This window comes from Parasteatoda tepidariorum, chromosome 9, assembly GCF_043381705.1.
Source record: "Parasteatoda tepidariorum isolate YZ-2023 chromosome 9, CAS_Ptep_4.0, whole genome shotgun sequence".
Classification (NCBI taxonomy): Eukaryota; Metazoa; Arthropoda; class Arachnida; order Araneae; family Theridiidae; genus Parasteatoda; species Parasteatoda tepidariorum.
Genome location: NC_092212.1, coordinates 77,723,432 through 77,739,295, shown reverse-complemented (window position 1 = coordinate 77,739,295; position 15,864 = coordinate 77,723,432). Strand labels below are relative to the sequence as shown.

General features: G+C 31.5%; 1 protein-coding gene across 1 annotated transcript; it reads left to right on the top strand.

The window, feature by feature from the left end:
• The first annotated feature begins 9,327 nt into the window (after positions 1–9,327).
• LOC139426576 (uncharacterized protein MAL13P1.304-like) lies at positions 9,328–15,090 on the top strand. Its single transcript, XM_071185870.1, has one exon. It carries the CDS (start codon positions 9,328–9,330, stop codon positions 15,088–15,090), a length of 5,763 nt encoding a protein of 1,920 aa, XP_071041971.1.
• Positions 15,091–15,864: the final 774 nt, after the last annotated feature.

Sequence of the window (15,864 nt, the reverse complement as noted above, 5' to 3'; positions counted from 1 at the left end):
CATTTGGTAACTAAATATAAAAATGGATTTAATGAAAAAGAGAAATCAATTATCTTTAATAAAAAAATTATAACCAGTTTTTAATTTGTCGGTTTCCTCTTTGTCTAGTTCTCATATAAATTCGGATCCAATGGTGCAAACCCATGGACCCATGCAACCCATGGACCCATGCAACCCATGGACCCATGCATTCGGACCCATGCAAACCTGTAAAATTAACCAGCATTTGTGTAAACTAAACCAATCTTTGATATTTTTTTCTCATATTTTCTAAAGTTAGCAGATGGTTGCTGTACAAATTATGCGTGTACCTACCGACATTTAAGTTAAAAATATCAAAAACAAGAAAAAAGATATTGAAAATGTTTAAAGGAGGAGAAAAAATTATTTAAAAGTGTTTTTAAAAAATATTCACAAATTAAATTTTTTTTTAAATTAAAAAAAAAAGTAATTGAAAAAAATTAAAATAAGCAGGAGATATAATCTTGTCAGCAGCTCACACAATTATATCTGAAAAAAAATATCGCTTTCTAATATTGTATTAATATAGCCAAAGCAAAACAAATCAATAAATAATGTGAAGAACATGTTAAACAAAAAAATGTGAAATAAAAATAAAAAATGCAAAATAAAACAATCAAGTAAAAACAGAAAATAAAAATGCAAGAAAATACAGAATACAACTCAAAATGTAATATATAACGCGAATAAAGAATTCAAAAGTACTGACACTTACAGGCACTTTTCAAAAATGATTTAAAATGTTTTCGTAGCAGGTTTGCCAGTTTACAAAATGTGGAAATAGAGGAAGAGGATTAACTAAAGTCACGTTCTTACTGCAGTTCAGAATCGCTTTTGATTTGTTAGTTACCTTGAATTGGCCCGAATCTGGATGTGCGCAAGGTAATAATATTATACTGGAAAACTCAAAGTTTATAATTAATAAGGTTGAGCCGCGATGGCTTAAGGGATAAAGAGTTCACCTTTAAATAAGGTGAACCGTGTTCGAATCCAAGCAATGGCTGGCAGATACGAATTCCGCATCCGACTTGCACCGACCACAGTGTTGACGTAAAATATCCTAAGTGGTAGACGGATCATGGGTTTGAGTTCCCTTGCCTCCGAGCTGACCGTGGGAGGTTTTAATGGTATCCCTCTCCATGTAACGTAAATGCGAGTTTGTTTAATTAAGAAGTCCTCCACGAAGGCAAAATTTCTCCCAATACTTGATCCAGGAGTTCACTTGTCTTCTGGATTGGGTTCAGAATTACAAGGCTAGGGAGTTGAACATTAGCAGTCGTAAACCCAAAAAATTGGTTCGCCTATTCAACAACAGCTATAAAATAAAATAAATTTAATAAGGTTGAATGTTAATTATAAAATATTAATATTAATAATAAGGTTGAATTTAGAGAAACTATGTATTAACATTTAATGAAAAAAATTTTTATTTGCAAAAATTTGTTTACAAAAATGCTTCATTAAATATTAAAAGAGTTTTATCCACTGAGTTGCCCGAATTGGATTTGTACATCATAAAAATATAAATTTATTTAACAAAGAAATTTTAATAAATTTATTAATAATAATAACATACTATTAACTCAATTATTTTATATAGAAATTAATTACATTGGTTGGATATCTATTGTTTTTTATTAAATTTTGTAAGAGTTCATCTGTTTTTTTGATAAATAAACATTATTACAAATTCCTTTAATTCCATTCATTTGATTAAAAATAGTTTTTAAATAAATGTTTCTTGAAGCATTGAGAGTTCCATGGAATTAGTTTATGTATATTAAATTTAAAATCATTTCTTTTTTCGTATAAATCAACAATGCAGATATTTTCTTCTTTTTAATAATTAGATCCAAGAAATAAAAATTAATATTGCCATCATAATTACGAAGCAAAATTAATTCCTCGAAGTAAATATTACTTAATAAAATTGCATAATCTTGTAAATTAAATCATCAATAAATCTAAGAACAAATTTAAGCTTAAGAGTATAATTTTTTTTCATCATGATGTAAAAAATAAGTTACCTAAGATTGATGAATAATTAGATCCTCGTGGTTTTCCATCCAGTTGAAAAAAATATGTTTTCCATTGTAAAGATAATTATTAAAAAGACAAAAATTAATTAGAATTTCCCAATTATCAAAATCGCAATTAAGGATATTTTAAAAATCGTAATAGCTCAGAAGAGCATCATTTAGTTTCCTGGAAGATCCTGGAAATCAAAAGTCGCAATAGAACAAACTTTTTTTTGTTTAAGAAATTCTAAAATAGGTTGATTATTAGTGTTAATCCAAGAAAAGCCTTCTTTAATAATATTGCTAATAATTTTATTTAAGTAATTAGAGAAAATGGTGTCAGGTTTAGTTAGGTAAGAATTAGACCCACATGTGATTGTTCGAAATTAAATAGGAATGTTATGAAATTTTGGACTGATTATTAGGTATGGAAATTGCAGATTATTAGTTTTAATGTTTAGCTAATTTATATAAAGCTAATTTTATTAGTGATAATATTATTATTTAAATTACAAAGGTTAAAATTCTTTACTGTTATTACTCCTTATTTAAAAGTTCAATATAGAATTTTTCACATAAGATTACATAATTATTGTTAGCTTTGTCTATGGGGGTAATTACAAAATATTTTTGTAGTTACTTAATTGATAAATCAATTTTCGAAAAATTTGTTGAATTGTTACTGATATTTAAATTTTCCTGATCGTTAAAAATAATGTTTTTAAAGTACTAAAAACAGCTCATTTCCATTCTATTAATGTACCTAAAGATACAGAGAATCTATTATATATCTTTAAACAAAATTTATTGAGATAATTTTATCAAGTATTTTAGAATTTTTCCTAATTGATATACATCATAAATAGGTCTTAATTTTGTGCCTTTTAACATTAAGTGTCTTAGTTCTAAGTATTCTGTAATATTTAAATTACCAGTTATACTAAGTTTTTGATGTTTATCAACAAATTCAAAATATTTCTTCTCTTCACAGTAACATTGGAGACATTAATTTTCCCTAAATTCTTCCTAATACTATTGTAATTGAAAATAGTTCTTCTTTGAGTATTATTATATTTATAGCTTTTAATTATATTGAAATCTCTTAATGGAAATATATTTTTAAATTTTAAAAATATGAAATTTAATCAAATCAAAAATAGGGTTTCGAAAGTTAATAACAAAGTATAATTTATCAAATTTTTTCTTTTTATTTGGGGAAATTTGACTTATTTTTGCTTTTATAAGCTCAAAACAAAGAGTTTTGAAGGGTAAATTAGTAAAGGTATTAATTAGATTTTGAAGCTTATGAATATCACATAAATTAATTCAATTATAAACTATAAATAATTATAAATATCAATTTTTAAATTATATATATCAATCCTTAAGGGAGAAAACAAAACCTTTCAATGTAATGCTTAAAAAAAGAAAGATTTTGATTTATGAAATCAAAACGTTTGACATGGCTGGGCCATACAGAAAGAATGAACAAAATTTTGGGCTAAGAACAAACTAAAATTGGAACCCTGATAAGATCCTTAAGAAATAGTTAAATGTAACAAAACATCTAACCGCAATAAGAATTACCAAGTAGAAATCCAAGGCTATGAACAGGAAGGTTTAGAGCGAGTATTTAGCGAGCAAAGGCCCACACTCGATTGTAGTACCACAAAAGGAAAAAAAAAGCATGAATACATTTTATAGAACAATTATTTTGCGCATTTACATTACCAGAAAAGGATTACGTACAAATCGTTACTATTTATTATAGTTTTTCGGGACACTCAAAACCATTCGAGTGGTTAAACACGTTCTAGCTATTGATACTTCACATTGATATAATTATATTTTTAGAGTTTGTAATGTTTTGTAACAAATATGTCTAAGGTAGGTCAGTGTCGTTAAGAATTTACGAAGCACATGCAATTTTTCACATTTAATTAATTCAGCAAATTTTTTCAGGGTCACTCTACTTTTTTTTTCTCAATGCCTGGAGATACCCCAAGAGGACGTTTGATATTCTCTTGGGGTAGACACGTATGTCTCTATCCATATGCAGAAAAAGACGTGAAAGCTACGATTTAAAGTTTTTTGGTTTATGTACGACTGCCAGAAAAAAACTTATCCCTTGACGAAATCTTCTGAAGATGACTGGTAAGCATCTATTCTCAATTTAGAGGTTTATATGAGATTATCAAGAAATCTATTCATTGACTAAATCTGCAAAAGACGATAAGCTTTGCTTTGAAATTTGGTGGTTTATGCGCGATTGTTAGAGAAACTTATCCCTTGACGAAATCTACATAAGAATACTGGTAAGCCTCTATTCTCAATTTTTGGAGGTTTATGTGAGATTGTCAGAAAAACCTATCCATTGACTGAATCTGCGGGAAAAGACTGGTAAGCTTTGCTTCTCCTTTCGGAAGTTTACGTACGGCTCTCAGAGAAACTTATCCCTTGACGAAATCAGCAGAGGAATGCTGCTAAGCATCTATTCTCAATTTGAAGGTTTATGTGAAACTGTCAAAGAAACCTATCCATAGCCTAAATCTGTAGGAGAAGACTGGTAAGCATCTATTCTCAATTTGGAGGTTTATGTGAGACTGCCAGAGAACCCTATCCATTGAACAAATCTGCAAAAGAAGACTGGTAAGCTTTGTTTCCCCATTTGGAAGTTTATATACGTCTATCAAAGAAACCTATCCCTTGACGAAACCTGCCGAAGAAGACTGGTAAGCCTCTATTCTCAATTTGGAGCTTTATATGAGATTGTGAGAGAAACATATCCATTGATTTAATCTGCAAAAGAAGACTAGTAAGCTCTGCTTCTCCATTTCGAGGTTTATGTACGACTGTTACTGTGTGTGATACCTATCCTTTGACGAGATTTGCGAAGAAAACTGGCAGGGCAACATTTTCAGTTTAGAGATTGAACTAAAACTGTCAGAAAAGCATCATCATACTAAAAATTTCTACATCATTAAATCGTAAAGGTGAGTATGCTTATACATGCAGATGGGTGATAAAATAATATTAACATTTCTTTACCAAATATATTTAAACTATCCTTAAGCAGCTAATGTTACATGGCAAAACTGTTTGCTCAATTTTAAAGATCATACTTGAAATGTTTGGGAATGATATCTTTTCTAGCCATGCGAAATTTGTATTGACCAAAATGAGCAAAGGAGCTTTAAGTTTTTTTTCTTCTTCTTTTTAATACCACTATAATCCTAAAAGCTTTCTTTCAAAAGTTCAATTCGAACAATCTTAAAGATAGATTTCAAAATTTGTTGATATGAAAGATAAAAAGAAGTTAATAAACTTCCTCTCTTCATTTTGGTTGGTCTGAATTTTGATTAGGCAAATATGACATTTCTGAAAAGCTTCAAGCACGATCTTTCAAATTGTGCCTGCAGTTTTGCCATTAAGATCTTCCTAAACATTTACTGCTAAAAAAATTGTTAAGATAGAGTTAGCATAGAAGTTTTCGTATTATTTTGTCACCCATCTGGGCTTCAATAGTATCTTAAATTCATATGACTTCGAATTTTCCTTTTTGAAATTTGAATTTTCATTAGCTGATTAAAATTAGCGGATTTAATTATTTCTTTTGCTTACAAGCATACATAATTTCTGTGTTTGTGTAGTGGGTTTCCGATATAACGAACTCTTATATATCAATTTTCGCCATTTAAACGATTTTTTCCTTGATTAAAATGAAGGCAAAACATGTGAAATGAGGGCAAAAATGAAGGCAAAACCGAACATGTAAATGTTTTGGTGTGAAAAAACGCTCATATGAAGAAGTAACTTTGCTCTAGATCAGGGGTTTCCAACTTACCTGAGGCTGGGGGTCGCAATTAAAAACACCAGTCAAATGGCTGGCCGCAGCTTATCAAAATTTATAAAATTTTGATAAGTTGCGGCTCTTTTATGATTGAAGGAACATTAAATATTACTGTCAGACTTTTATCAAGTTGTACAAAACAAAAGTATTAAGTTACAAATTAAAATAAGAAGTAGATTTTTACCTGAGGAATAAATTTTTTTGCACCGTTGGTATGTTAAATTTCACAGAAACGAAGAAATTAGGGTTTTTTTTATGAAAGAAAAGTATTTTTAACTCATATAGATTTTTTACAAAAATTGCCCGCAAAAAAATGACAACTAATATATTTTAGTTCGTGGGCCACAAAAAAAGGCTTCACGGGTCAGATGTGGCCCTCGGGCCTCCAGTTGGTAACCAATGCTCTAGATATCTAATGCCAAGACATTTTGAACGTTGACAAAATAACCGAAAATTCTTAGAACTTCAGTTTTTAAATGTCTACCACTATAAAATATATTTTGAAAACTGCGCAGTACTTGGCAGCTCTGCATGATGTATGCTTGTAATAAAATAACTGTATTACTTTATTTTTTTGTTCTTGAACGAAAAGACTTAGTCAAAAAAATGAAACATAGATAAAACGGTCAAAGTATTTAGCTTTTTTTGCTGATTAGATTTAGTTTATAGACCGAAGAGCCATTACATTATGACCACCCTGCTAATAACATGTAGGACCACCTTTAGCCCTCAAAACTGCTAGCACCCGCCGTGGCATTGATTCCACAAGGTGCTGATAGGTAGTCTGAGGTATCTGGTACCAAGCGCTCACCAACTGGTCCTGCAATTCCCTCACATTGCGAGGGGGTAGCGTGGCAGCACGAATTTGGTTTTCCAAGTAGGACCACAAATGCTCTATTGGATTAAGGTCAGGTGAATTTGGGGGCCAAGACATGACTTGAAAGTCACTGGAATGTTCCTCGAACCAATCCATGACGATTCGACCCTTATGACATGGTGCATTATCCTGTTGGTAAACACCATCCCCCGCAGGAAAAACTGTTGCCATGAATGGGTGAACCTGGTCTGCAACTATGTTCAAGTAGCTTACAGACGTCAGGGATTGTTCTATGAGGATTATGGGTCCTAATGTGCCCCATGAAAACATTGTTCCTGGGAGAGAAACCATGAAAACCTGGGCGAGCCCATTGGTATAGATGGAGGGTGGTCATAATGTAATGGCTCTTCGGTGTAAAAGTATTACAGCCCACACAAAAGTTATTATAAGTTTCTAAGCCCACTTGAGCCCAGAATCGTTTTAAGCCATTATAACTCAGCCACAAAAAGTAGTATATGTGCAAAAAGCATTTCATATATAAAAGTAAAAAGTGGTAGTGCATATTTGCATTTGCTTTGATTTCAGATTCGAATACAAATATCTATCTTATTAACATATTATGATACACAAATCTACCTTGTTTATGAAAAATAAACAGTATTAATGCTACTACTTTCTGTCCTTTGAAAAAAGAAACCAACCTTTCAGAACACTAGCAAAAATGGGTTTAATGAACTGTTCAGTATTGGAAAAAAACGAAAAATAGAAAGAAAGGAATAGTGGCACAAGGGTTTCATTATTGGAATTTATTTTGCAGAAATAAGAAAGTTCTGTTTACCATGGTATATTAAGAATATTAGAACAGACCTGTCAACTACTACCCTTCTTGTAAAATATTTTTCAGAGTAGTAAACTAAAAACCAAACCAAAGTAGAAACCAAAGCTTACAGAATAATTTCGCCAACTTATTAAATGCCTAGCCATGAATTAGCTCGTACGAAAAGGGATGGTCCATAAACTTTTAAACTATTTATATATAATGGTGGGAAATAAGTTTAAAGGAACAAAAAATAATACATCAAAACAAAATAAAAGCTACCACTTAAATACATTTTTATTAAAAGCATAGAAAGTTGGCAGCCCTGTTACTATTCACATTTGTTTCTAAAATCGAAAGTCAGAGTGTTTTTCAAGTTACAGTGGTCGATAAAATAAAGAAATATTTATTTGGTTTAAAAATATGAACTACTATATTTTTCATATCGGTGTCTTTCGTAAAAAGAGTATTTTATGTAACTGGGCATTAATTGCAATTTTTCTGTATATTAATGTAGGATGAAGCAAGTATTTAATCAAGATGGAAGAAGATGATTTAAATGAAGAAGCAGCAGCCCGAGCATTTTTCACACGAATGAACGAAGTTTGGTTTAAAGCCCCATTCAGAATAAAATTTGAATCGGACATTCAGCAAAGTTTCCAGAAAATTGGAGAATATTTCGAATTTCAACAAAAAACTTTATTGTCTGAAAGCAGCTCAACTTTATTTCGTTAGATTTCGTTAAACAATAACTTCGTCAAATATACAAAAATATCTGAGTGACACAATAATTTTCAGCCAAATATTTCGGAAATATTTTGAATTTCAACAAAAAACTTTATTGACTGAAAGCTGCTCAACTCTTTTTCGTTGGATTTCGATAAACAATAACTTCGTCAAATATATAAAAATATCTGAGTGACACAATAATCTTCAACCAAATATATCGGGAATATTTTGAATTTCAACAAAAAACTTTATTGACTGAAAGCAGCTCAACTCTATTTCGTTGGATTTCGTTAAACAATAACTTCGTCAAATATACAAAAATATCTGAGTGACATAATAATTTTCAACCAAATGGAACTGTTGATGATAATTTCTGTTGTGTTTAGAAGATATTTCTAAACAAAATCGTCGCTTTAAATTTGAGAACATCAAAANCATTACTTATGCAACATTCCCTTGTCGAACATTCAGCGAAGTTTCCAGAAAATTGGAGAATATTTCGAATTTCAACAAAAAAAACTTTATTGACTGAAAGCAGCCCAACTCCATTTAGTTGGATTTCGTTAAACAACAACTTCGTCAAATATACAAAAATATCTGAGTGACACAATAATTTTCAGCCAAATATTTCGGGAATATTTTGAATTTCAACAAAAAACTTTATTGACTGAAAGCAGCTCAACTCTATTTCGTTGGATTTCGTTAAACAATAACTTCGTCAAATATACAAAAATATCTGAGTGACATAATAATTTTCAACCAAATGGAACTGTTGATGATAATTTCTGTTGTGTTTAGAAGATATTTCTAAACAAAATCGTCGCTTTAAATTTGAGAACATCAAAATAATTGCTTCAGGTGTAAGTAAGGATAAAGCTTCAGTTGTTGTTGCTAGAAAACAGGCCTTCAAATTATCGGCAATATCTCTAAAACTGCTAATAATAATTTATTCGGCACGAGTAGATATTACTTATTTAGAACTACAAATTCTTACTGCAGTGTTACTGTTGGAAAGAGGAAGAAAGAAGTGCGCAACAAAATAAAATACGAAAAAAGTAAACCTAGTTAAACAAATATGATAAATATTATACCAGAAAAACTTAGTCACAATAAAAACAATAACAATGAAGTTGATTGTGAAAATCTAAATCTCAATGAAGTTTCGAAAACAAGCATTGTTTCTTTTGAAAAACTTGATGATTCGGAAATTAATATTGACTCAAATAATAATTCTGAAAACATTACGTCATCAAGTACTGAGGAAAGAAAGGAAACAGTTTCAAAAAATAGTTTAATTCCTGTTATTGGAAATAAAACTATCTGTCCTTTTGCAATAATGCCGAAAAAGAATGGAGATATTTCTAAAATTTCTGCGAAAATAAGCGAAGTTTCAAGAACAAACACTGTTTGTTTTGAAGAACCTCATGTTTCGGAAATTGATATTCACTCAAATAATAATTCTGAAAACGTTACGTCACAAAGCTATGCAGGAAGGAAAGAGATGGCTTCAAATGATAGTTTAATTCCTGATAAAGAGGTTGGAAATATCAGTCCTTTTCAAATCATGCCAAGAAAGAATGGGGATAATTCAGAAATTTCCGTGGAAATAAATGAAATTTCAAAAACAAACATTGTTTCTTATAAAAAACTTGATCATTCCGAAATTAGTATTCGCTTGAATAATAATTCTGAAAACATTAGATCACCAAGCACTCAGGCAATAAAAGAAATAGTTTCAAATGATATTGGGGTTAAAACTACCAGCACCTTACATATTATACCAAAAGAGAATGGGGACCATTCAAAAGTTTCTGGGGAAATAAATGAAGTTCCAAAATCTAACCATATTAGTTTTGAAAAACTTGGTGATTCGAAAATTAATATTCACTCAAATAATAATTCGAAAAACACGTTTGCAAGCATTGAAACAGAAAAGGAAGCGGTTTCAAATGATAGTTCAATTTCTGATATTGGAGTTGAAACTCCATTACAAATTATACCAAAAAAGATTGGTGACAATTCAAGAGTTTCCGTGGAAATAAATACAGCTGTTGTCAATGAAATTTATTATGGACAACCAAAAAATGGGGATAAATTACTTAAAAATGTTTCAGAAATGAACGATGGTATTAAAAAGTTGCAGGATGTAAATATTGACGTAGGTTCTGAAACTGAAAAAGGAAAAATCATAGAGCACGTAGATGAAATAAAAATAGACGACATTGTTAACGATGCGTTCATGAATAGTTTTGAGACTAGAGACAAGGACTTAACCTCAATAAATTCAACGAATGCTTTCGGAAAACCATTAAAACGAATCAGTAAAATCGACAAAGATTGCAGCAAAAAGGGAAAAGAGCTTTTAGCTCAGATCGAACTTCCAGACGAATGTGGAAATCGATGCAGTAGACCGTTATCAAGTTCATTCGAAACACTCCTTCCTAAGAGTTGCAAATTAAATTTACCAACCGATCTAGTTTCACCGACTGATTTTAATCAAACTGCTTTGCCACAAAAACTGCTGAAACCTAAAAGACTGGCAACTACTCATCAGTTTAATTGGAAAAATCGAACAATGGAAAAGGTGACTATTGATATGTCTAAGTGTAAAATCGTAAAAAAACCCAAGGAACGAGATTCACATTCGACCCAGAGTAGACGAAAACGTAGAACGAGGTATACTACAGTCACCACTTCACCCACCAGTAGTATATTCATCCATGTGTCGAACAATTTAGTGAACACAGAGGAGGAAATCACTATTAAGCATAACAATTCAAACCACAACAGATATCTGGAAAATAATGCTTTTCAAAGCAATGTCTCACAGGAAAGTAATTTAATAAACAATAATAAAACTGTAATAAGTGACTTTCTGGAAATCGAACAAAAAGGTATGGAACGAGTAAACAACGACGAATTGGAAAGTAGAAAAAATTCGAGCTTATGTCGTCCGAAGAAAAAACGGAAACAAAAAAGTTCATTACAATCGAAAAAGAATGAAATTAATTTAGACGAAGAAAGTTTACAGCATGAAAATAATTTAGAAAGAGATATTGAAAGCAACAGATATCTAAATAATAATTATCGAAACACAATACAAAACAAAACCTTCCAGGAAAGTAATTTATTAAACATTAATGAAACGGGATTAAATAACTTTCCGGAAATCAAACGAAAAAACGAGGAACCCTTAAGCAACGATCAATTGATCGGTGAAAAAAGTTCCAGTTTATTTAACTCGGTAAAAAAACGGAAGCGAAGAAAACTCGTTCAAACTAATTCATTGCGATCGCAAAAGCAAAAAAGTAATTTAGAAGAAGAAAGTTTACAATATGAAAATAATCTTGAAAGCAACAGTCAAACAGGAAATAATTTTTTTCAAAACGAAATACAAAGCGGAACTTTCCAGGTCGGTAATTTATTAAACAATAATAAAACGGGATTAAATGAGTTTCCAGTAACCAAACGAAAAAAGGCAGACGATCAATTGAATGGTAGCAAAAATTCGAACTTATGTAATCCGAGAAAAAAACGGAAGCGAAAAATTCAGAATAATTCATCCCAATTGAAAAAGAAAGTAATTAATTTAGACGAAGAAAGTTCACACCGTACAAATAATTTAGAAAAAAATCTTGAAACCCGAGCTCCAAAAATCCAGAGACAAGAAAAAAGTTTACCATTTGTATCAATCAGACGATTGAATCTTATAACAAACTTGATTGAATCTGATATAATCAATTCCTCAGCTGATAATGATTGCATCATGGCCAATGACGATGTTCTTCGACCTGATGACGTTGCAATCAGAATTAGAGAAGAAAAAAACGCAGTACACGAAAGAAACGAGGATGGGATTTTCATGGGAAGATTTAAGAATGAATATTGCCAAAAACTAAGATTTACCTCTCCCGTGACGCAGCGTTACAGTTCGGAAGTCCGCGATCCCCAAAAATGTAAAAACAAAAATAAACCTTCGATGAGTGTTTGGACTCTTAGGAATGACGAGGAAAAACTGAATCCCAGCCTTAAAATGAAATTTTACAATTGTCGTTATGAGGAATCAGGACTTGCAAAGAAAAAAAATAAACTTGGCAAGAGGCAGGCAAATACTTCTAGAGATAGAGAAAGACGTAAAGAAATAAAAAATTCGCAAGAAAGATCTAAGGATGCTTTATGTTTGAATTGCCAACGTAGTGAATCTGCAGCCAGTTCAAACTCTCAACATATTGAAAGTGCTACAAGTTCAAACTCTCAACGCATTTTGAATGTCACGGATGGGCATTTTAAGTCGTTCCCTTTTGGAGTAAGTAGTCCTGAAGGTTGTGCAAAATGTTCCAGAACAAAAACGAGACCAAAAGAAAAAGAAAAACAAACTGATGGTGAGCATGGTTCTAAATTCCTACAAAACTCTAATGATCTTCCCTCTGAAGAGACAGATAGTAACAATCAGGATGATGATGTTTACATTCAATGCATTACTTATGCAACATTCCCTTGTAGGAATTGTGGGAAATATTTCAGCAAAGAAGCTAACTTTGAAAGACACAGAAAGATTTGCAAACAAGCCAGAACTCGGCGTAAAGATATCAAATATAAGGAAATCGAAAAAGTGTTTGTTTTCCCTTGTCAATTTTGTAATTCATTGTTCAAAAACTCTAAGAAAAAAAAGAGACATGAATTGATTTGTCGAAAAACTTTTAAACGGCGCTTAAATCTACCTCCTTGGCCGCAATGTTGTGTGAAAACACCAAGGAGAGAATGTGAAGAAAATAATTTGACAGAAACCCCACCTCCATCTTTGACTCCCATATATATAGGTAATAATAACAATAGTGAAACATTTATGACAGACACTGTGCCCAAAGGGGCGACAACGAATTCCCTTAAAAAAGTTCAATTTTCTGAGGTGCAAACTTTTTCGGAAAATGAACCAGAAAAGTTAAATAAAAATTCCCAATCATCGGTTCAAAATACAGTTTTGGTGCCAGAAAGCTCATGTTATGAAAAACATCTTCAAACAACGGTTAGAGAGTATCCCAACAATTCCAACATGAGTTCTAACGATTATGTAATTATTGATCTTTGCGATGAAACATTTGAATCTGAGAAAATGAATTCTCTTCCTACTACTCAAACAAATTCCCCAGATTCATTGTCATCATGCTTGACATCTATGAACATCGAAGACAGTGAAAGCAATCAAGTGGATGAAAACATGACCATTGCGAAAAGAATGCCATTCAGTTTAGTTTCAAATTCTCCCGAAGAATCATCAGGAAATTATCAGAGAGCAGTTGCAGATATTACTAGTTCTGAAATACTTTCCGAACCTAGAAGTAGTGATGTTATGTCAGAAAATGAATATTATGATGGTTGTAAAGAACCGTCTACAGCTAAGAAAGTTCACCCCTCAATCTTTTCAGATTTAGAGCCATTGGATTTATCGCAAAAGAAGATTGGTTATAAGGAAAGGAATGAAATCAATCGAAGCACTTCCAGTGCAAACAAAATTTCCAGTTGTAGAGTTTCTGGTACAGAAAGTCAAACGTTTAGAAATTTGTTTGAAAACACTCAGAAAAAGACGCCTTTATCTGAAAAGTTAGAATGTAACGCGTACAAAAAACCTCAATTATCAGAAAAGAATGCAAGATTAGCTGTTCGCAAAAACTTTTCGCAACCTGGAGTTATCGATGCTTCGTATCTTTCTAGGTTGAATTCGGGAAATTTAAGAAACAGGAGAAATGAGCTCAATGATTATGAAGAAGAAATGCATGATTGTGAAGAAGAAATGAATGATTGCGAAGAAGAAATAAATGATTGTGAAGAAGAAATGTATGATTGCGAAGAAGCAATGAATGATTGTGAAGAAGAAATGTATGATTGTGAAGAAGTAATGAATAATTGTGAAGAAGAAATGAATGATTGCGAAGAAGAAATGTATGATTGTGAAGAAGAAATGAATGACCAGTATTTTAAGATGGCTTCTTCTTCTGAAATTTATCCTCAGCATATGAAAAATAGAACATTGATGCTAGCAAGAAAAGATTCTGACCTAAATCCCCAAGTCCAGAATGTTCCAACGAACAGAGCCTTTAAAAAGAGCATACAAAGCAAAACACATGGCGAACGATGTAAACTTAATGAAAGTGTCAGTAATTACTCTGACGATGATGAAATCATCATTTTGGAACAAGACCAGCCGAGTTCTTCTTCTGAAGTGTATCCACGGCCGCCAAATATTTCAATTAACACATCGTTACCAGCTGTATACAAAGACATCCCATTTAACACACTGTATAAAATTATACATAGCGAATTGAACCAAACAATAAATAATATGATTCCAGCTCCTAAGTTTTATAAATGTAATACGTGTGGTGAAGCTTATATTCTAAGATCTCAGATCTATGAACATTCTTTAACTCATCATAGTAATGAACAATTTAATCATTCTAAACACACAGAAGAAAACATATTATCTAAATTCTCCCCTCAAGCTGTCAGTATAGTGTACACTAAACCTGATTGCTTGGTAGAAAAATTTTCTAATAAACACTGCCTAAAAACTACAGTTGCTAGTAAAATATCTAGTGGGTTCATGAATAGAGGACAAAGTCAGTTCATGCAGACAGCTCCCGAACCCAACACTCCTAAAGATGTACTTTTAAGTAAGAATAAGCGTTCTCACTTGAATCTTTCTATACGGAATAGTGTCAATAATGTTGTTAAAGAATACGCCTGTTTCAAATGCAATAGAGTTTTTGAACAGAAATCAGAATATCGAAAACATTATTATACTGAGCATGGAAATTTTAATAAGGCAGCCAAATATTAATGTTTTTTTGGAGGATTTTTAAAACCATCACTCTTATCCCAACCGAAACCACAACCTTTTTTTGTTTGAAATTCTCTTCATCTACAGCAACATTTAGTGTACTTATTTTCGAAGCTGACACGTATCTTCGAATGTTTGTAACACTTCAACGTCTCCAAACAACATAGAAGAATGCTAACTCACAGTGATTCAGAAGAGATTCTGATTAATTACATTCTTCACACTAAGGGCCATCATCTACGACAATTTGATCTATTAAGTTCTCTAAAGATCTACCTTTAAATGGGTGGCAAATAAGTATCTTAATTTTGGACGATCATTTTCAAACTAGAGATCTCATGCTACCAAAAATGTCACCATCTCAATCTCTTTGAATCTCAAACATCTACGATCATTTTGTGTCTTTATTTTCGAACATAATGTGTAAATTCAATCAAATTTTGTTTTCAAAGAACAATCTGTGTTTTTTTTTTCCAAAGTGAGATAAAAATTGTGAAGTTAAGTAAAATTATCTGTTTTCTTCGGTACTCATGCACCTAATCTTTCTAATCTGTTGAATCTATACCTAATCTGTTGAAGATCTTTTAAATAATCACTCAGCAAACCATCTGACACCACAACAACATCCAATTTTCTGTAATTCTTCTAATTACCGACATCTACGATCACTCAGTGTCGCCATTTTCTGAATTGATGTGTGTCAAAAAACAAATTGTGTTCTTTTTTAAACTGATAAATAATCCGTGAAGTGATGTATGAAATTAAGCAAGAATA

What these genes read in the sequence shown, in the direction of transcription:
- LOC139426576 (XM_071185870.1), top strand. Translation starts at nt 9,328, where the DNA reads ATGATAAATATTATACCAGAAAAACTTAGTCACAATAAAAACAATAAC.